Source organism: Stegostoma tigrinum, chromosome 2 (genome assembly GCF_030684315.1).
Source record: "Stegostoma tigrinum isolate sSteTig4 chromosome 2, sSteTig4.hap1, whole genome shotgun sequence".
NCBI classification, from domain to species: domain Eukaryota; kingdom Metazoa; phylum Chordata; class Chondrichthyes; order Orectolobiformes; family Stegostomatidae; genus Stegostoma; species Stegostoma tigrinum.
The window spans coordinates 91,797,858-91,820,373 of record NC_081355.1 but is presented as its reverse complement, the minus strand read 5'-3'; the positions used below and the strand labels follow the sequence as shown (position 1 = coordinate 91,820,373).

At 42.9% G+C, this 22,516-nt stretch overlaps 1 protein-coding gene across 3 annotated transcripts in view; it reads left to right on the top strand.

The window, feature by feature from the left end:
• The window catches only part of mocos (molybdenum cofactor sulfurase), a 261,380-nt gene that overhangs the window by 170,980 nt on the left and 67,884 nt on the right, over window positions 1–22,516 (top strand). For all 3 annotated transcript variants that reach the window (XM_059655520.1, XM_059655509.1, XM_059655524.1), the window contains one exon: window positions 16,909–17,071. In XM_059655520.1, the coding sequence (XP_059511503.1) occupies window positions 16,909–17,071 (163 nt within the window). The remainder of the gene's footprint in view (window positions 1–16,908; window positions 17,072–22,516) is intronic.

Below are 22,516 nucleotides of genomic sequence, written 5' to 3'. Positions count from 1 at the left end.
TCTTTTTCAGGTTTATAATTCTACTATGTGCTCCAATTGTTGCAGAAATGTGCAGAGTTCATTCTCTGGTGCAATAAATGAATCTTTTTTAAGGTTACCATTTATCACTGTATCAGAAATATCTCTAAGCCATTCTTTGTTTTGCCCTGATTGAATAGCTTCCATTAGAGATCTGTGTCAGCACTCATCTTTCTGTATAGGCTTTTGAATGATGAGCTTGAATTTTTTGACAGCTCCAAACATGTTGTTATTGGTTTTGGTATTGAAGCAATCTGTGTGAAAGGAAGGTAAAAATTCTGACTGTGTCAAAAATACTGTTTCAGTAACAGGAGGGGATGCAACAGATATTGTACGCAGATTTGAGGCACATAAATTATGTGAGATGCCATCACCTTGTTTCGTAGCAGTTACATGACTTATAACAGAATCTGAAAATAAAGGCGAAATTGGGTTGATTGCAAAGGTCACAGATGCGTTAACTGACTGATCACATGGAGGACTGGGAATCACGACATCTTTTACAAAAAGTGAATGTATTTTACTTTGTGGAAAATGATTATTTGCAGTCGGACATTGCTTGTCAGTGTGAAAGGCAGGCTATCTTTAATGAATGAATTCAGATTTGGAACAGCTTCAGCTTCCTTATGTATTAAATTATTTTCAACATTTTCTGTGTTGGAGTGGAGTGCAAAGCCAGTCTTCTGTTGGTTTTCCTTTCCGCCCTCTACATTTGATTTGATCTCTATTACTTCCTTACAGTTCGGAGAACAGTGTGTTCTCTACATATTGTACATGGCACCTGCAGGTATTCTGCCTATCTTACTCCTCTCCATTCATGCTTTCACTTATGCTGCAAACATTTCCCTTCTGGTTATCTTTTGTTTCACATTTGAACCCACCCATCTCCAACTTGTTGTCCATGTTTTCCGCTTGCTCAGGTGGGCCTCAATCTTTGTGTACCAGCCTCCACATCCTCTAACTGTCATAACAACGAGCATACGTGTCCCACTGCCTGTCTCTGAGCTGGCCCTAATAGGGCCAAAAGGTGACCTCTCACCCAGCCCAGACCACTTTGCAGCAGTCAGCTCCTCATCCTAGCTGAGAACGCTTCCTGGTCTGGACCCTGAAACTGCAGAGAGTACATACCCACTTGCGTAGCGAAATCCCTCAAACATTTTATACCTTCTGGTATACTGTCTCATTTTTCAACATCACCTTCCCAGTCTATTAAGAAAGAGTACTTGTTTCCTACTGCTAGTGTCAGTGCATTCCACAACAATCCAGTCTGCGTTAAGTTTCTAAAGGCACTATTCACATATAGATCAAAACTAAGTGCTCCCAGTTTCCTTTGCTCTGTAACACTCAGTATAATATGGGCAGCAGCCTGTCCCCTTGACCACAACAGCCAAGAGGGCACGGTTCACCCAACTTCTGTTTAAAGCGGGGCCCCAAATCATGCAATTCGGACACTGAGTAATCTCTCACTATTTTTGAATTTTAGGGATTCTGTCCTCCTACCTGTTTTGCCTTATTTGTTATTAGGAGTCATGCTGTTAGTCCCTTCTCTGAGGATGGCTCCGGAGGTAGAGTACCCTCTTCCCTGTCCATCCATTTCAGACCGTGAGTTAGATGAGTACCAAATGTCTCAATTCCAATGGTTGGGGGACCATTGACTGGGTCAACTTGCCAATTGCACCATTTTGCTCTCTTTTTCTGTTGTACCTTCGCCAGACAGCACACCATCTGGTTCTGTTCCTCCGCCGCCTTCTTGATTGTCTCCTGCACTGGCTTAACTGCTTCTGTTAAAATAATGTTACGCTTTTGTACTGCTGCCAATGCGGCCTCAAGCTGCCTGTTTCTGGCCTAGCACTTTTCCAGTTCCCTATGCAAAGGAAACGCAAAGTTGTTAACAATATCCATCCCATTTGTGGTACATTGTCCTTGCTTTTGGGGAAGCCTGCCTCACGTAAGCATTAGTGTAGGGCAGCCTGTATGAATAACCCTCCTTTCTCCCTTTTCTCAGGTATAATTGTCCACTCTCGCAGGAGTCATAATTGTGCTAGCCCGTATCTGGAATCTGCCTCATTCCACCCTGCAATACGGAAGGTCTCTGGAGCATCAGGTAGCTCCTCTTAAACATTGTTCCTCCTCTTAAATATTTTCTTGAATCCTATTCCACATCACCAAAAATCACAGAGTGTATCCAAGTGGTTCTTTTCAGATTTGGTTAAATATAATTGAGGGAAGGCTCGTCTAACAACAATTTGCTTAAATGTGAATGTTTATCAAGTAAAAATAATGATTATAGGGAGTATAATAAATGGAAAAGAAGAGAGAAGAAGCAACAGTTCTCATGCCCTTCTGCCCATTGCTGACCCCCTTGATCGAAGGCTGTTCTGGAGGCTTAGCTTCATTCCTGGCACTGTTCACGATTTTGAGCTGCGACAAAGTTCAGCAACTTGAACCAAAACTGTCTTTCTTTTATACGGTGTAACAAAGAAAGCAGATACAGAAAGACAAACCTACTGGCTGGTACAGAAAACACAGCTGCAGAAAAACAAGCTGCAGGCGTTGTCTTCAGCTCATAAATGGGTGTTCACAGAACTCATTCAAGGTCATGCAGCTTGTTGAATATCATCAACAATTTTAGTCCTTCAGTGCATCCTATACAATCTCTTTCTGATGCAGCTGTTCAATATCATTATTAACTTTTAGCCCTTTGGCCCATCCTGTACATTTCACCCCAGACGATATTTGACAGCACATTACAATTGCAGATGCAGATTCAAATCAGCGACAGCCGCGCAAGAACTTATAATAAGAGTGTGTAACATACAGTAGAAGATTAAAACTGCAATGAAAATAATTAGCATCAATGCAAAGAATACAATAATAGGGTGTATAATCAAATTAATGACTGTAGCGGCCTTTGGGCACTGACCCTTAAAAGCTGGTGCAGAAAGCACCGCTATAGGAAACCAAGCAGCAGGTGTTGTCTTCAGCTTCTAAAGGGATGTTCACAAGCCTCATTCAATGTCATGCAGCTTGTCGAGTATCATCAACAATTTTAGCCCTTCAGCCTATCCTGTCCAATCTGTTTTCTCATGCAGCTGTCAAACTTCATCTTTAACTTGTCGTCCTTCGGCCCATCCTATGCAACAGGTTTTGAGCATTTGCATTCCTCTCATCCCATACCACCATTCTCCTACTTGGGAGAATTGTAAGGTCGCAGTCAGAGCTTCCACTGTTTTCACCCTTACTTCCATCGATAGCCTAAGATCCATGCCTTCAGACAGGATAGCTTTTCTACTTTGAATATCGCTAATCTTTCGCCTAATTCATTTACTTTTGCATCCAGTTTCTCGACTATTTTCTCTTTTGCTGTGACATCACTGTTATTGATGCACTCTACTGGTATAGTCATCTCAATTTAGATTTAATATTTTCATTAACTTATGAATATTGGAAGTAGCAAAGATTTCTATCAGATCCATGCTGGAATCAGTTGTAAGATATGTCAGAGGAGCCCAGAAACCTAACATTGCTTACATCTGTGTAATATTTTTACCTTTTTTTTAACTGTATGGCTGTATGCCTCCATAACAAGGAACTTAAGGACTTTGTCATCATTTCTTGAATTCACCAGCATGTTACACATCCCAGCCCCATAAATCAATATTAATACATGTAGGAACTCATCTAGTGAGCCAGATTCCTTCTGCCAGTTTCGTCCTCTAGCACGCTCATGTAAACATGTTATTTGCATGTGGGAAGTTGGGAAGAAACAAGCTATGTCCTGCAGTATAGAAGCATGGGGCAGATAAACTGTCAGATAACAAAACGCCTTTCAGTATCTGCATTTTCCCTCATTTTGTTTTGCATTGCTTCTTAATTTTAGGATGACACAGAAGTTACACCCTCACACTACTCCCAATGTCCCAGTGCCAAAAAATACAAAAAGAATAAAATTATACTTACATAGTTACGAGAAAATAGGCAGGAAACAAAAGGAAAGAAGCAAAAATTGAGGTACAACTAGACTTTCAAATTTTGAATTAAATTGAAGTACATATTTTTGAAACTTGGAATTAACATTTCTGTAATAAACCCACCACTGATATTTGACAAACTTTATTACTGTAATTTCACCACAGTATTTTGAACTGGAAACACACAAAATTGTATGTTCCCAGGGTACATAATTTCTGACAACTGCCAACAAACTGTGAAGAGTTAATAGTTTACTTTAAAATTTCAGTATTCTTCAATTGGTTTATACCAACTTCATTTTAAAAAAATGAATTAATTGATTTTACTTTGAAAGCTATTATTGACTTCCTGTGGAATCACATATACATTACTGATGGGACTTGAGGACTGATTATTCTGAAAATTGGCCAGCTGAGTTGAATGATTTCCCATGGGAAAACACATGGCTGCGAGAGAACTTGATTCAAATCTTTACACTGTTAAAAGGTATGCTTAGTGTGGGAGTTAAATATTTCACTTCCAACTGTAAGGCTAGAGGAAATCTGTTTAAAATTAACATACCTCAAGCAAAACTAATGATTTGAAGATTTTTTCTCCCACATAGTGTATATGTGAAATGCACACGCATTTAAAGCACAATGCTTTGCCAATTAATTAAATGAAAAGGCGGTACATAAGAGGATTTGAGATAACAAGGTGTAGAGTTGGATGAACACAGCAGGCCAAGCAGCATCAGAGGAGCAGGAAGGCTGACGTTTTGGGCTTAGACCCTTCTTCCCGAAACGTCAGCCTTCCTGCTCCTCTGATGCTGCTTGGCCTGCTGTGTTCATCCAGCTCTACACCTTGTTAGCTCAGATGCGCCAGCATCTGCAGTTCCTACTATCTGTCTACATTTGAAGATTGATACTTAAGAGCAGACTCACAATTCTAACTACATAACTAGCACAAAAACAAAGAAAAGGTTGTATTTATATAACGTATGTCATGACCTCAGGAAGTACTAGAAGGGTGTCAGTCAAGCAAACTGTTTTATCCTGAATGGTACAGAATGGTGAGTGTTACAGCATCTAAGTGGCTCAGTGGTGTAATCACTGACTGAACATCATGTCCTAAAAGACACAGCAGTCTAACTGCATTTGAGACATGCAGTGAGAGAATGTACTTGATTGCACCCTCATCTCTGTCACTTGCATCTATTCATGATAACATTAACAGAGATGACCATGCTTGCGCTTTCTTCTAAGGTATCCACCACAACAGATGTCATTCCTCAGTCCATTTGTTTTGCTTTGCATAACATTGGATGCATCAGAGGCATAAAGCCACTATGACATCCTGCTGATGCCCTGAAGGCCAGTGCTGCAGAGTTCACCATATCCTAGCTGAGTTGCTCCAGTAGAAAACTAGTACATAAAAATTCATCAGATACATGTACTTTCAATCAATCTGTTCAGATATGTTATGACACACCTCAGAACTGGATGGACTTGAACCTAAGCTTCTCATTTTGAGATGAGAGCACTGCCAATGTACCACAAGAGCTCCTGTTCATTAGATATATCCTGCCAAAAAAAAAACAGTTATTAATCCAAATTAACTAGTTATTTCTTGATCAGGTTGACCATCAATCATCAGCTAAGTGATTAAAAAAGCAATGCTGCTCAGTGTTGTTTCCTTATCAATAATCTGCTTATCAATGGGGAGGACTGATTGAAGACCTTAATGCACCCTTGATTTCCAGAGGTCATTGAGAGCAATTACGTGTGAAATCAATGCAAAGGTGGACTGAATATGATACTAAAGAACCCCAGTACAATTAAATCAAGATGGATTAATTGAAAAACTCTGCCATAGCAAAGGCAGTGTTAATGGTTGTTTGAGGTCAATCATCTCAGTGCCAGGACATCACTACAGGAGTTGCTCAGAGCAGTATATTAGCCCCACATTAAGCTGGTGCCCTCATTTCCAAGAAACCACATGGATTCTCTCCATCCTTGTGAAACAAACCTGTTTAATCCAGAAAATGTCCGAACAGTTTAATTCCTTCCAGTTTTTCACATTGTTCATAAGTAGAGATATAAAGTCCCAACACTATCTCTGCACTTCCTTTATATGTTTCTTCTGTTCGCTTTAGGTTTTGGACAGGAGGCCATCGGTGATGATTCTACATTTTCTATCTATGCCTCCTTCTGACCCATTTTTTCTTCTTTACAGATTGATGATAATTCCCTTTGCTTTGCATCATCCTTCATTTTATCATTTAATCTCTCACCCTTCGTCTTTTTATGAAATATTGTAGTAAGGGAATTACAAAGACTCACAACCCTCTGAGAGAACAAAATGTTTCCTCATCCTTCTCTCTTAAATGGCTGGCCCCTCATTTTTAAAATTGGACCCCTTGCCCTAGATTCTTTCACAAGAGAAAACATTCTTTTCCATATCCACCCAGACAAGTCTCCTAAGTATCTTACATGTTTCAATTAAGTCACCCCTGGCTCTTTTAAATGAATATTGGTGTGGGCAAGAACTGGACATCAAGGTTTGGATATGTAGCATTTTTGGAGATGGAAAGAAAAAGACATCCTACATCCAAAGGAGGCCAAGAAAATCCTCAAGACGTAGGCTCAGAAGACAGTGAGACCAGCTATCCAGGGAAAGAATAAGCCCTGAGGGTCTGGATGAAGTACTCACAGCAGTGGTCAAATGCACCTTCAAACAGTGAATTGCATCTCAAGACTCAGATACTGCATGACTGACAGCACCAGCTGCACCCAGAGTGCCAACCAGCTTGAATATACAATTAGCCACTCACCATATTAGACCTTTGCTAAGGCTTCTAACTAGTCAAATATGTTCAGTACTAGATAGAATCTGCAATCATTTAAAAAACAGGCATGAAAATGTTGAAGTGTTGTGGTTAATAGATGAATGACCTATCACCCCTTTTCAGGTATTGCCAGATTTAATTCCAATATGTCAAAATATCACGTGATGGGTTTAGTAAGTTTAGAAGACGGTTAAAAAAATCAGGTGAACAGCTCTTTATTGCCACCTTCTAAATGTCATTGCTTTTATAGTTTCAGTCTTCATTGTTAATTTGACATTTGTTCCAATAATTTACTGGATAACTGCCTGTCATACTAACTATTCTGAATTTATTTTTCACATGTGAATTGTTCTTACCTATAGTAGCTAAGGGAAAACAGTTCATGTCTTTGATGTGGATGTTTCTGGAAATTTCTGTAGAATTCCGTCCATATGACCCTGATACAATAATATTTCAATCATAAAACAAAATGAAAACATTTCAGTCAGCAAATTTGTACCACAGAGAAATTAACCCTGTTAATGTCAAGTATCATCAAAATTTGTAGGACTGTTATAAATGCGAGATAATAAATTGTGAGGCTGGATGAACACAGCAGGCCCAGCAGCATCTCAGGAGCACAAAAGCTGACGTTTCGGGCCTAGACCCTTGATCGGAGAGGGGGATGGGGTGAGGGTTCTGGAATAAATAGGGATAGAGGGGGAGGCGGTCTGAAGATGGAGAGAAAAGAAGATAGGTGGAGAGGAGAGTATAGGTGGGGAGGTAGGGAGGGGATAGGTCAGTCCGGGGAAGACGGATAGGTCAAGGAGGTGGGATGAGGTTAGTAGGTAGGAGATGGAGGTGCGGCTTGGGGTGGGAGGAAGGGATGGGTGAGAGGAAGAACAGGTTAGGGGGGCAGAGACAGGCTGGACTGGTTTTGGGATGCAGTGGGTGGAGGGGAAGAGCTGGGCTGGTTGTGTGGTGCAGTGGGGGGAGGGGATGAACTGGGCTGGTTTTGGGATGCAGTGGGGGAAGGAGAGATTTTGAAGCTAGTGAAGTCCACATTGATACCATTGGGCTGCAGGGTTCCCAAGCGGAATATGAGTTGCTGTTCCTGCAACCTTCGGGTGGCATCATTGTGGCACTGCAGGAGGCCCATGATGGACATGTCATCTAAAGAATGGGAGGGGGAGTGGAAATGGTTCGCGACTGGGAAGTGCAGTTGTTTGTTGCGAACCGAGCGGAGGTGTTCTGCAAAGCGGTCCCCAAGCCTCCGCTTGGTTTCCCCAATGTAGAGGAAGCCACACCGGGTACAATGGATGCAGTATACCACATTGGCAGATGTGCAGGTGAACCTCTGCTTAATATGGAAAGTCATCTTTGGGCCTGGGATAGGGGTGAGGGAGGAGATGTGGGGGCACATGTAACATTTCCTGCGGTTGCAGGGGAAGGTAACAGTTCTCATTATCACTGTTATAAATGCGAACCAATTTTGTAGCAATATTAGTGTAAAGTCCAATATGCTGAATTGTTAAATTTTGTCAATTTACCACTATCTCTCGAATAAGTCATAATATTTGCACCAGCAGACCACCCCCCGACCCCAACCTACTCAAACCCGCATCGTCCCCTCCCTGTCACCAATTCCCTCTTCATCTTCTGGAGTGTTGCTCAGCCTGTACCTGACTTTTGATTGTGTAATATTTTATTTGTTTATTTGAGACAATGGTACATTTGGGTAAAATGAATTGCTGCTGTCTGCTTCATCACTGTCACAAAAATATACCTTAAGACCAATTTAGTAAAGCTATTTTCCTGTGAAGCTAAGGTAGTTAATTGTGATAATGCCTCATAAAAGGACAATCTCAACTGCTTTCAGTCCAGAATGTCATTATTTATGCCATTTTGGGTAAATATTAATTTCTTGCAATCACAGACTGTACAGAGGAAGGGTCGCTTGACTTGAAACGTTAACTCTGATTTCTCTCCACAGATGCAGTCAGACCTGCTAAGATTTTCCAGCAAATTCTATTTTTGTCACATATTATTCAAGATGTTTCTTGTAAAGGCATCAAGTCAATTTGAGTGTACTGTGTTACTGGACATCTTTAAGAGATCCTTTTAAAATGATAGATTTCATTTTGCAGACCAAGATTCTTAAACCCTTTGAGAGACAGCTCTCTCACAAGAAGTTTCCCGTTGTGAGCTTGTTTCCTCTTAAGATGCTAAACTCCTCTCCCTTTCCTTCCTTAAAACATTCAAAAGATCCACATCTTTGAGCTTTTTGTGACCCCTGCTAATAGCTTATCCTAATGTCCTTTCTTTATGCATTATTTTATAAGATACTGTCTTGGATCACATCGTGTATACAGATCCGGGTAAATGTAGTTAAAAGAAGGCTGAACAACAGCAATTTGCTTAAATATAAATGTTTATTAAGTAATAATAAATGGTTTAAATGGTAATAATAAATGGAAAAGAAAAGAGCAAAGAAAGCAATAAGTCTCACGCCATTCGAGAAAAAACAACACATATCATGTTCTGAGATAATGGGAACTGCAGATGCTGGAGATTCCAAGATGATAAAATGTGAGGCTGGATGAACACAGCAGGCCAAGCAGCATCTCAGGAGCACAAAAGCTGACGTTTCGGGCCTAGACCCTTCATCAGAGAGGGGGATGGGGGGAGGGAACTGGAATAAATAGGGAGAGAGGGGGAGGCGGACCGAAGATGGAGAGCAAAGAAGATAGGTGGAGAGGGTGTAGGTGGGGAGGTAGGGAGGGGATAGGTCAGTCCAGGGAAGACGGACAGGTCAAGGAGGTGGGATGAGGTTAGTAGGTAGCTGGGGGTGCGGCTGGGGGTGGGAGGAAGGGATGGGTGAGAGGAAGAACCGGTTAGGGAGGCAGAGACAGGTTGGACTGCTTTTGGGATGCAGTGGGTGGGGGGGAAGAGCTGGGCTGGTTGTGTGGTGCAGTGGGGGGAGGGGATGAACTGGGCTGGTTTAGGGATGCAGTGGGGGAAGGGGAGATTTTGAAACTGGTGAAGTCCACATTGATACCATATGGCTGCAGGGTTCCCAGGCGGAATATGAGTTGCTGTTCCTGCAACCTTCGGGTGGCATCATTGTGGCAGTGCAGGAGGCCCATGATGGACATGTCATCAAGAGAATGGGAGGGGGAGTGGAAATGGTTTGCGACTGGGAGGTGCAGTTGTTTGTTGCGAACTGAGCGGAGGTGTTCTGCAAAGCGGTCCCCAAGCCTCCGCTTGGTTTCCCCAATGTAGAGAAAGCCGCACCGGGTACAGTGGATGCAGTATACCACATTGGCAGATGTGCAGGTGAACCTCTGCTTAATGTGGAATGTCATCTTGGGGCCTGGGATGGGGGTGAGGGAGGAGGTGTGGGGACAAGTGTAGCATTTCCTGCGGTTGCAGGGGAAGGTGCCGGGTGTGGTGGGGTTGGAGGGCAGTGTGGAGCGAACAAGGGAGTCAGGGAGAGAGTGGTCTCTCCGGAAAGCAGACAGGGGTGGGGATGGAAAAATGTCTTGGGTGGTGGGGTCGGATTGTAAACAATCCGACCCCACCACCCAAGACATTTTTCCATCCCCACCCCTGTCTGCTTTCCGGAGAGACCACTCTCTCCGTGACTCCCTTGTTCGCTCCACACTGCCCTCCAACCCCACCACACCCGGCACCTTCCCCTGCAACCGCAGGAAATGCTACACTTGTCCCCACACCTCCTCCCTCACCCCCATCCCAGGCCCCAAGATGACATTCCACATTAAGCAGAGGTTCACCTGCACATCTGCCAATGTGGTATACTGCATCCACTGTACCCGGTGCGGCTTTCTCTACATTGGGGAAACCAAGCGGAGGCTTGGGGACCGCTTTGCAGAACACCTCCGCTCAGTTCGCAACAAACAACTGCACCTCCCAGTCGCAAACCATTTCCACTCCCCCTCCCATTCTCTTGATGACATGTCCATCATGGGCCTCCTGCACTGCCACAATGATGCCACCCGAAGGTTGCAGGAACAGCAACTCATATTCCGCCTGGGAACCCTGCAGCCATATGGTATCAATGTGGACTTCACCAGTTTCAAAATCTCCCCTTCCCCCACTGCATCCCTAAACCAGCCCAGTTCATCCCCTCCCCCCACTGCACCACACAACCAGCCCAGCTCTTCCCCCCCACCCACTGCATCCCAAAAGCAGTCCAACCTGTCTCTGCCTCCCTAACCGGTTCTTCCTCTCACCCATCCCTTCCTCCCACCCCCAGCCGCACCCCCAGCTACCTACTAACCTCATCCCACCTCCTTGACCTGTCCGTCTTCCCTGGACTGACCTATCCCCTCCCTACCTCCCCACCTACACCCTCTCCACCTATCTTCTTTGCTCTCCATCTTCGGTCCGCCTCCCCCTCTCTCCCTATTTATTCCAGTTCCCTCCCCCCATCCCCCTCTCTGATGAAGGGTCTAGGCCCGAAACGTCAGCTTTTGTGCTCCTGAGATGCTGCTTGGCCTGCTGTGTTCATCCAGCCTCACATTTTATCATCTCATATCATGTTCTGCTTGTTGGGTCCCAGCAATCAATGGCTGGTCTGAAAGCTTCGGTTTGTTCCTGGCACTGTTCACGATCCCGGCCTGAGGTGAAGTACAGCGGCAGCAGCAGCTTGGAACAAAACTCTGCCTCTCTCTTATACAGTATGACAAACCGCCAGCATAAAGAAAACAGACACAATAGACAAAACTGCTGGCTGGGACAGGCAACGCAAGATGGGAAAACAAGTGCAGATGTCATCTTCAGCTCTTAAAGGAATTTTCACAGGATTCATTCAAGGTCATGCAGCTTGCTAAGTATTGTTCTAAACTTGCCCAGCCTATTTTCCTACCTATTTTCTCAGGCAGCTGTCAAATATCACCATTAACTTATAGCCCTTTAGCCCATCCTTTACAGATACCTCGGGATCTTTATTTTTACATAAAACATGCAGCAAAATTGAGCGTTTCTGTTGAATTTGCTTGCCCACACTCCTCCCCACCATGTTTCCTTACCCCAAAATTCACCTGATCACTCACTCTCTACATTCTCCACCTTCTCCAGAACTGAGAAAGGCCAATGGACCAGAAACGTTAACTCTGTTTTCTCCTCCACAGATGCTGCCAGACCTGCTGAACTTTTCCAGCAACTTTGTTTTTGTTCCTGATTTACAGCATCTGCAGTTTGTTTGGTTTTGATCTACCATTGTAATTTGGTGAGGGACTGTGCAGACTGGTATGACGAAGTTGAAGTTTCCTCCCCCAACGTTGACTGTTCTAACAAGGTTGACCAAGCTCCGCTGCTGGAAATTGTAATTAGATTAGATTAGATTCCCTACAGTGTGGAAACAGGCCCTTTGGCTCAACAAGTCCACACCGGCCCTTGAAGCATCCCACCCAGACCCATCCCCCTTTAACCCACACATCCATGAACACTATGGACAATTTAGCATGGCCAATCCACCCAGCCTGCACATCTTTGGACTGTGGGAGGAAACCGGAGCACCCGGAGGAAACCCACACAGACACGGAGGGAATGTGCAAACTCCGCACAGACAGTCGCCCAAGGCTGGAATCGAACGCGGGTCCCTGGCGCTGTGAGGCTGCAGTGCTAACCACTGAGCCACCGTGCCGCCCAAATATGTTATCATAAGCTCAAAATCAGTGCTGATGATCTGCTGAGGTTTGTGTTTCGGGGAATTTCTGTCAATCAGTTGATGTGACTTTGATAATAGATCTGTGGAAACTCAAAGAAATTGAGTAACCAGGATTTTCACTTATTCTTAATGTTTTCCATTGCTTGATCTATGAACCATAGAATTCCTGCAGAAAACTATATGTCTGGCTCCACTGAAGGACAAAGTCCTTTGTGAGCAATGTTTTATTTAAATTAGTAGCTATTTCTGTCATGATTTAAATTTTCTAATGAAACAGTATTGCTGGATGTTTGGTTTCGTGAGTCAGAGGATAGCAGTGAATTCTTTTTTAATTTTTTTTGAAATGTCATTTTAGATTAGTATGTTTTTGATCATCAAAGCTGTTTTTGAAAGTGAGCTGCTTTGAAGTGTTCTCTGAGGTCTAACAGCAATATAAAGGATTCTATTAAAAGTAGTGGTGACATGAGTGAACATAGAAAGCTGAAATGGAAGCCTCAAATCGATGAATCTGACTGCTCAGGAAAATATGATGTTCTAAAAATGTGGAAATAGACACAGTCAAGACTAAATTAGATGCATTTTTGATCAGCAAGGGAATTAAAGGCATGGGGAATGAAAGAACAGGAAATTGGTCATAAGGTCACAATCACATCATCCCTAATGTAATTGAATAGTGGAGCTAGCTTGAGGAGCTGAAATGTTGCTCTACATGAAAACTGAAAGAACTGCAGATGCTGTAAATCAGGAAGAAAAACAGAAGTAATTGAATAGTGGAATTGGCTTAAGGAGCCGAGGTCTTTCTAATGTTTGTGTTCTTATGTTCATCTAGTGCTGGGGTGTAGCCAGCAACTGAAACTAGAGTTCTTTTTTTTAAGATCCACATTTTTTCAGAAAGTGAGATTGAGATAACCTCACAGTCCCACATCCTGCTACACAAGCACTCAGCTCTGCATTTGTGCTGCTGCTTGTTATTTTATTGTTAAGTGTCGTTAAAGCAAGTATTGTTCAAAACATTTAAAGAATATTATAAAATGGTAATATTTTGGGTCCAGTGACCCTTGCTTAGAAGGGTCTGAGGAAGGGTCACCGAACCCAAAACGTTAACTCTGTTTTCTCCTCCAAAGATGCTGCCAGACCTGCTGCGCTTTTCTTGCAACTTTGTTTTTGTTCCTGATTTACGGCATCCGCAGTTCTTTTGGTTTTCATTATAAAGTGGTAGCTCAGTTCTTTCTACATTGGGGTGAAGTTCCTTTGGGAGTAAAGACCAACTTTGCCATAATTGAAGTTTCCCAAAATTCAAGATTTTGACTCACAACAGCTCCCATGCAAGCTTCATTTAAGTGAATAACTTCTGTAGACATTAATTTGGGCATTGGTTTTCAATCGACATAAAAATAGTGTTGATGATTACATTGGAAAAAGAAGGAATATGTCAGGTGAATCATCACATAGCCAAGTCCACTTGACAGAGATCACCAGACCTATCTATACCGCTGTTATGCCAGCCTGACGATGACATTGGAAACGTGTTCCTCAAAACAGACACTTTCTCAGAGAGTTGCAGATCTGTTAAGACCCCAGGAAACAACTAGAAGCATAGGAATGGCACGTTCTTAGTGAAATCTCATCCCATTTAAAAATAATTGTATCAGGATCATTTCTGGATCTGAAAGTGCTGCATGTCCTTTCCTGGAGGCCAATTTACAGGTTATTTCCTGATCTGCTGCCCAATCAGAGGGCCTGATACTGGAAGGACAGCAGCCCAATTGCAGAGCTGAGTACTTGTTTTGCAGGATGTGGGACTGCGAGGTTAACTCCATCTCACTTTCTGAAGAAGTTTAAATTTTTAAAAATGTAACTGTACTTTCAGTTAATGGCTACACCCCTGCACTAGATGAGCATAAGAACACAAACATTAGGAGCAAGACTTCAGCTCCTCAAGCCAACTCCACTGTTCAGTTACAACACGGATGATGTGATTGGGAACTTATGCCCAGTTGTCAGTGCCTTCAATCGCCATACCCTTAACACCCCTGCTGATCAAAAATCCATCAAATTTAGTCTTGAATGTGTTCGTTGATTTTCTCTCCAGTAATCTCTGGTAAAGAAAATTGTACAGGCCAGGGACCCTCTATTTCTCCTTTCCTCAGTCTGAAATGGGAGACATCTCATTTTCTGTGTTCTGGAGTTCCGGACTCCCCAACAGAGAGAAGCCCCCTCCACCATTCACCTCCTAGTTCTTCTCAGGACCTTACATGTTTCAACAAAGCTACCTGTCATTCCTCTAAATGTTAATGAGTCTCAGGTCCAATTTGCTCAACCTTTCCTCGCAAGACAACTCGCCCAGGTATCAGTCAAGTGATTGCCTGCAGCTGCTGATCAGTGCTGCTCCGGTGCAGAGAGGAAGAACAGGTAGCCTGACAAAACCCAGCTGCAGCCAACCACCTCAGGATACCTGCTGTGCTTGGCAATCAATGTGTTTTCTGTCTGTCACTTCTGGAGGTACCCCCAGACTGTTTAGAAATCAGCAGTCATTTGTTCAAATTTGCTTCATGCTGCTGTTGAGCTGGTAGTCAATTCAAGTGATGACCACTTCTGGAAAGATCATCAAGGGATAGGAGTGCATGGCATCTCTGATCTAAAGATGCTAGGATTTCTGCATTCCCTCCTGATCCCACCTCCAAGCTGAGCCTGCAGGTCTAAGAAGATTCCATTCTGTGTGTTAGTCAAATTCATCTACTTGCCCTCCTTCTGTCCTCCACTATCCTTTGACATCCAAGTACTGATTTAGCTACATCCTATTGCAAGCTGGAAAGAATCATTTGGTGATTTAGGTGATGGTTGCCTGTATCAGCAGTCATCACAATTTCTACAGAATAATAATAATCTTATGTTACTGCACGGCTGCCATACTGGAGGGTGATTGGTGACAATAATACTAAAATTTCATCATTCATTCTGCATGTTAAAAAGTGATCAGCTATCAAGCGGATTCTTTGTTGTACATTGATTTCACATTCTTTGAAGGTGTGTGGACCAAGAATAAAGAGAGATAACAAGGTGTGGAGCTGGATGAACACAGCAGGCCAAGCAGCATCAGAGGAGCAGGAAAGCTGATGGTTTGGGCCTAGACCCTTCATCAGAAATGGGGGAGGGGAGGAGGGTTCTGAAATAAATAGGGAGAGGGGGAGGCGGATAGAAGATGGATGGATTAGAAGATGGGTGGAGATGGAACGGACAGACCAAAGAGGCGGGGATAGAGCCAGTAGAGGTGAGTGTAAGTGGAGAGTTAGAGAGGAGAAAGGTCAGTCCAGAGAAAATGGATACGTCAAGGGGGTGGGACGAGATTAGTAGGCAGGAGATGAGGTGGAGCTTGAGGTGGAAGGAAGGGATAGGTGGGAGGAAGGACAGGTAAGGTAGGTGGAGATGAGCTGGGCTGGTCTTCGGATGTGGTGGGGGAGAGGAGATTTCGAAGCTTGTGAAGTCCACATTGATACCATTGGGATGCAGGGTTCCCAAGCGGAATATGAGTTGCTGTTCCTGCAGCCTTGGGTGGCATCTTTGTGGCACTGCAGGAGGCCCAAGATGGACATGTCATCTGAGGAATGGGAGGGGGAGTTGAAATGGTTCACGACTGGGAGGTGCAGCTGTTTATTGCGAACCGAGCGTCAGTGTTCTGCAAAGTGATCCCCAAGCCTCTGCTTGGTTTCCCCGATGTAGAGGAGGCCACACCAGGTACAGCGGATGCAGTATACCACATTAGCAGATGTGCAAGTGAAACTCTGTTTGATGTGGAAAGTCTTCTTGGGGCCTGGGATAGGGGTGAGGGAGAAGATGTGGGGGCAGGTGTAACACTTGCTGCTGTTGCAGGGAAAAGTGCCGAGTGTGGTGGGGCTGGTGGGGAGTGTGGAGCAGACAAGAGAGTCATGGAGAGAGTGGTCCATCCGGAAAGCAGACAAGGGTTGGGAGGGAAAAATGTCTTTGATGGTGGCGTCCGATTGCAGATGGCAGAAGTGTCGGAGGATGATGCATTGGATCTGGAGGTTGGTGGGGTGGTATGTGAGGACAAGGGATTTCTCTTTTGGTTGTTATTGCAGGGACAGGGTGTGGGATCAAGAGTAAAGTCTCTTGCCAATGTTTTTGGCTCTTTACAACTCTAAAATGATTGAGCAAGTAACTTGTTCAATTCTTTTATCTAGGGAAGGGCAATAAATGCCAGATTTTCCAGTGCTTTCCATATTCCAAAAATATTTTTCTTTCGGTGACTTATCACACTGTTACAAAGCAATTCAATTTTGTGCTAAGATTTGTATGAATGAATGTGGTTTTAGCTTATTTGCCATGATTTTTTAGTCTATTTACAGTGTAGAAAATTTACCAATATTTTTCATCTTGTCCTATTTATTTTATCCATTTACAGGTTAAAAAGTGGCCTATTGGAAAGCATGGCTTATTATATGATCGTACCTGGATGATTGTCAACCAAAATGCTGTCTGCCTTAGCCAAAAGCAAGAGCCCAGACTATGTTTGATTCATCCACACATTGACCTAGAGGAAGGGATCATGACCATCAGTGCAGAAGGTTAGCCAGACCAATAGCCCTTAGAGGCATAAGCTCAAAAATAGCCATAAAAATAAGAAATGACACGGTGTAAAGCTGGATGAACATAGCAGGCCAAGCAGCATCAGAGGAGCAGGAAGCTTTCCTGCTCCTTTGATGCTGCTTGGCCTGCTGTGTTCATCCAGCTTCACACTGTGTTATCTCAGATTCTCCAGCATCGGCAGTTCCTACTAACTCTATAAAAATAAGAAACGTTTATTGGAAAAGACAACTTAAGGCCATCTAATTACTCTAGTTTTTAGGCTGGACTTTCCAATCCTCCATTAAATATATGACAGTCCAAGGTCTCTGCAAGATTTCTTCTGTCTGTAACCTATTAAAAGTAAAATATGAACCTTAAATTACAGAAACACTTATGGTGAGGTACACCTGCACACCAGGAATTTTGTTAATTTTGCAATGTCGTTTTGTCATTTCTCTTTTTAAAAAAACGGAATACATATTATATAGTTGTCAGTGGAAACAAGGTTTCTGAGGTTAACATTCTGTGATATGAATTCAGATGTTTGAACAAGTTGGGTGGACCAGTTAATTACTGCCAAGTTATGAAATTTGTAAGATTGTTATGTTTTGGGACTGTCTTTTCAATTTAAGATAAAATGGATAAATTGAGGATGTTATGCCTGGGTATTGAATATCAGGTTTTATAAATGACTATACTTTAAACTGCCTTATTTGATTCCAATATAGAATGGACTTGTGTGTCAGGAGACTAGTTAATTAACAATTCTAGCTGGATGCAAAGCCCATGTAATTCATGCTGCCGTGGAGTTGGAGATTGGGAGGCGAAGAGTTCACAGGAAGCCATTGTAAATTTGGATTGCAGGTTTTCTAAAATTATCATTGAATGCCACATAGACAAGGTCAGACTGCAAAAATACAAGTGAGCAATGTGGCAGAGAGATAGAAGCATTGACATTTAATTGTTCGCTATCCAGAATGCAGTGGGAGCTCTCTCTCAGGTTGAGGCCAAGGTTTAGTGGGATTATCAGTGGACTGTTAAACCAGAGCCCCATGTAATGTTCAGGGGACCTGGATTCGAATCCCGCCATGGCAGCTGGTGGAATTTTAATTGAATAACTATCTGGAATTAAGAATCTGATGGTGACCATGAGTCCATTGTCAACTATTGGAAAAGTCCATCTGGTTCACTAACATCATTTAGAGAAGGAAATTGCCATTCTTACCTTGTCTGGCCTACTTATGACACCAGACCCACAGGAATGTGTTTGACCTTTTATTGCCCTCTGGGCAATTAGGGATGGGCAATAAATGCTGGCCTAGCCAGCAACGCCCTCATTCCATGAATCAATTAAAAAAAGAAACTATTGAAATGAAGATGGACAATTCAACTAGCTTTGGCTCAAGGGAGGGATCCACGATTTGTCCCAGACCCTGAATGTCATTTAGTGGAGAATATGTCGTCTGGCTGGAAAAGAGAAGAGAAATTATCAGTAGCTAAGGAAAGGTTCCTGGAGAATGAAGTGTTGACTTTCATAAAACTGTGGTGGGGGATTTTCAATTTTTGTGAAGGTTAAATGGTTGGTTTTAATTGTAATTTACAATGTATGTTGCCCACAGGAAAGTGTTTAGTCAAAGTTGCTTTTGTTAACTTGTTGAGGAAGTCTTAAAATTTGAAATCTTGTTGGATGATCCATTCAGTCATTCAATGGAATTTTGAATTTCTTTTTTAAAGTTATCAGAGGCTATGAGGATTGTAACATTAAGAACACATCTAAATGATGCTTTGGTTGTATAGGTCTCTGAAAATGCAGTATACAATATGGCCTGCAAGCCAGCATTTGGCCCACTTGTAGACTAATGTGCAAAATACAGGTAAGTGAAGGCAACAGATTCTGCAAGGAGCCGTTCCTCCACGACAAGATTTATCAGCAACTGTAGAGTTGTGTCCACAGTCTGTGATTTGTTTCCAATTTATTGAGATGATTTGCTAGACAAGCATTTATTGCTCATCCTTAACTGCCCTTGAAACCAGTGGGTGTCCATTTTATGCAGGTACACTCACTACACTGTTAGTGCAAAGAGTCCTAGGATTTTGCAGGAGTTGCAATATATTTCCAAGTCAGGATGCTGAATATCTTCGGGGAAACTTGCAAGTAGTGGTGTTCCCATGTAGCTGCTGCTATTGTCCTTCTAAGTGGTCTTGGTCTTGATTTTGGAAAGTGCTGTCGAAGGAGCTGTGATGAATTTCTGCAGTGCAGCTTGTAAATAATACACACTGTTGTTACTGGACATCATTAGTGAATATTTGTGTATGTGTTGCCAATCAAATGGGCTGCTTTCTCCTGAAAAATGTCATGTATTTGAGTATTGTTGGAGTTACACTCATCCAGGCAAATGGGCAGTCCTTCATCACCCTCTTGACTTGTTCCTTGTAAATGGTGAACAGGCTTTGGGGAATCAGCAAGTGAATTACTGTCTTCAGGTTTCCTAGCTTCTGACTTGATTTTGTAACCTTGGTACTTACAAGGCGAGTTCAGTTTCGTTTCTGGTCAATGGTAACTCCGGGATATTGATACTGATGACTTCAGGGATGGTAATGCCATTGAATGTCAAGGAACAATGGTTAGATTCTCTGGTTTTGGAGGTGGTCTTTGCCTGGTGCTTGTGCAGCGTAAATGTTACTAGCTACTTGTGGCCTAAGCAGTGATATTGCCCAAGTCCTCTTGCATTTGGACACAGATTGATTCAGTATTGAGACTGGAAGATCAGTGAACGGTACAAAGGTGAGTGGTTTCACTCAGTCTGAGAATGGAGGAGTGGCAGTGTGTTTGTGGAGGCGGGAGACTGGGGATGAAAGACTTCACTCACAAGCTGCCAAGTTAGTTGAAGGAAAGAGGTTATTGTACTGCGGGAATAGGGGAAGAGGTTTTCTGCCAGTGAGTTGGGATGTAGACGTTTTCTGTTGAAGAGAATTGTGAAGATACTGATGTGTGCTTTGTACTCCCACCAATTCCTTTTTAAATGTCTCCCATTGTTCTGCTGTAGATTTACCCTCAAGTAGCTATTCCCAGCCTACTTCGTCCAGATCCTGCCATAATTTAGTAAAATCTGCCTTCCCAAAACCAAACTGTATTTTTTGCAGACCATCTTTTTCTGTAATAAACATAAACTTAAGGTGTCATGGTAGCTACCACTACAATGCTCCCTCACTGCCATCTGAAACAACTGCCTAGCTTTGTTCCCCAGAATTAGGTCCAGCATTGCACTGCCCCTTGTAGGACCATCCACATATTGATATAAAAAGCTCTCCTGACTATATTTCAAGAAATCTCCCCTCTGTAAACATTTTATATTATGATTATCCCAATTAATGTTACAGCAGTTGAAATCTTCTAACGAAATTACCCTTTTGTTATTTTCACACAACTCAGTGAACTGTCTACATATTTGTTCCTGTATTCCCTGTCAACTGGAGAGCCATAATACACTCTCAGCGTTATGACTGTTCCCTTAAGCTGTACCCACAAAAGCTCGTTTGATGACCCTTCCATTTATCGTCCCACCTTACTGCAGTAACTGACTCCTTAATTAACAATGCAGCGCTACCTCCCCTTTACACCTTCCCCTGTCATGCGTAAATACCCAATATCCTTCAATATTGAGTTGTCCCTACCTCAAATACATCTCGTGTGAAAGCAACGATATCACAATTCCATGTGACAATCCATGCCCTTAGCTCATCTTTCTTACCCATACTACTTCTGGCATTTAAGTAGAGGTCATGCAGCCTCATCTTGTTCCCTTGAGAATTGATGTGTCTGAACTTGCTGTGCTGAGGTTCCTTTCCTAACGTATGCTGTGACACTATTGAATTAACGCATTGTATCCCCTGCCGTGTGCATTATTGGAACAAGCCCAGATCTGGGCAGCTGTATTGTGACAGGATGGATTCTGACTTTAGTTGTCTGCCTTCGGCTATACACTGACCTTCCCATGCAGGTGCCAGGCCCTAAAGGGCTACTTAAGTTAAGATGATGGAGTGTTTTAGGATGCCATAAGAAGTAGGAGTTGCAGCAGCTGAAAGATCTGGAGCACCTGGAGTTTCGGGCATAGCGAGGAGGAAACAGCTCTCCAAAACTTTTCATCAAGGTGTTAATTTTCAGACCTACAGTGATTGAGAGGGAGTGGGAGAGAGTGTGACAAAGTGTGTGAGACAGTGAGTAAGTGAGTGAATGTGTGAGAGAAGGCAAATGGACGTAAGACTGTGTTAGAGGGATTGAGTGTGAGAGACACTGAGAGTGTGTGAGAATGTCTGTGAGCATGTGTGAGTACTGACATATATACTTATGCGCCCAAGCAATTGCCCACTAAGACCAACTTGGAGAGTGAGCCGCCAGAGGTAAAACACATGATAGGTGTTAGTTAAATTCTGCTTCTTAGCTCAGCTCTGGCCTGTCCCCATTTGCAGGCAATTAGGACTTGGAGCCGTGACTTTCTCTCCCTAGGTATGTTTCTTCAGGGAAAAGGCAAAATTGTTCAATTAGTTATCCCTGCTGCATGATAGTTTGACTTTTCGTTTTCATCAATATGTTTTTTAATGTTTTCTTTGTGCCTTAACTTCTTTAAAAAGTTCATGTTGCTGGCACCCCCAGGGTCCCAGGGTATTGTGTTTCTTGCTGAAGTGGAACAAGATACAGAAAAGCAATCTAATTACTTTTTGAAGGGCTGGCAAAAGCGGTGATTTTTGCTCCCTTAGAAGCAGGCAACATTAGAAATTATCAGAAAACAAAACAGAAATTGCTGGAAAAACTCAGCAGGTCTGGCAGCATCTGTAGAGAGAAATCAGACTTAATATTTCAGGGCCAGTGACCCTTCTTCAGCACTAATGGTAACTAGGAAAAGATTGGTTTTAATGCAGGAGATAGAGTGGGGGGAACAAGTAAGAAATAAACAATAGGTGGAGATAGAGCCCAAAGAGAGTCAAGAATGAACAGGCAAAGGATGGATAACAATCAGGCTAAAAAATGAACTGCTACTATTGGGGACTGTTAGTGGGTGGCAATGCGTTATGTGTAAAGGCAGCTTTTCTTTTCTTTATTCATTCACGGGATGAGGAGCGTCACTGGCCAGGTAGCATTTATTGCCCATCCCTAATTGCCCAGAGGGCAGTTAAGAACCAACCACATTGCTGTGGGTCTGGAGTCACATGTAGGCCAGACCATATAAAGATGGCAGATTTCCTTCCCTGAAGGACATTATTCAGCCAGATGGGTTTTTCCTGACAATTGAAAACGGATTCATGGTCATCATTAGATTCTTAATTCCAGATATTTATTGAATTCAAATTCCACCACCTGCCATGATGCCACTCTGGCCAGGATGTTAGCTGGGTCTCTGGATTAACAGTCCAGTGATAATACCACTATGCCATTGTCTCCCTGT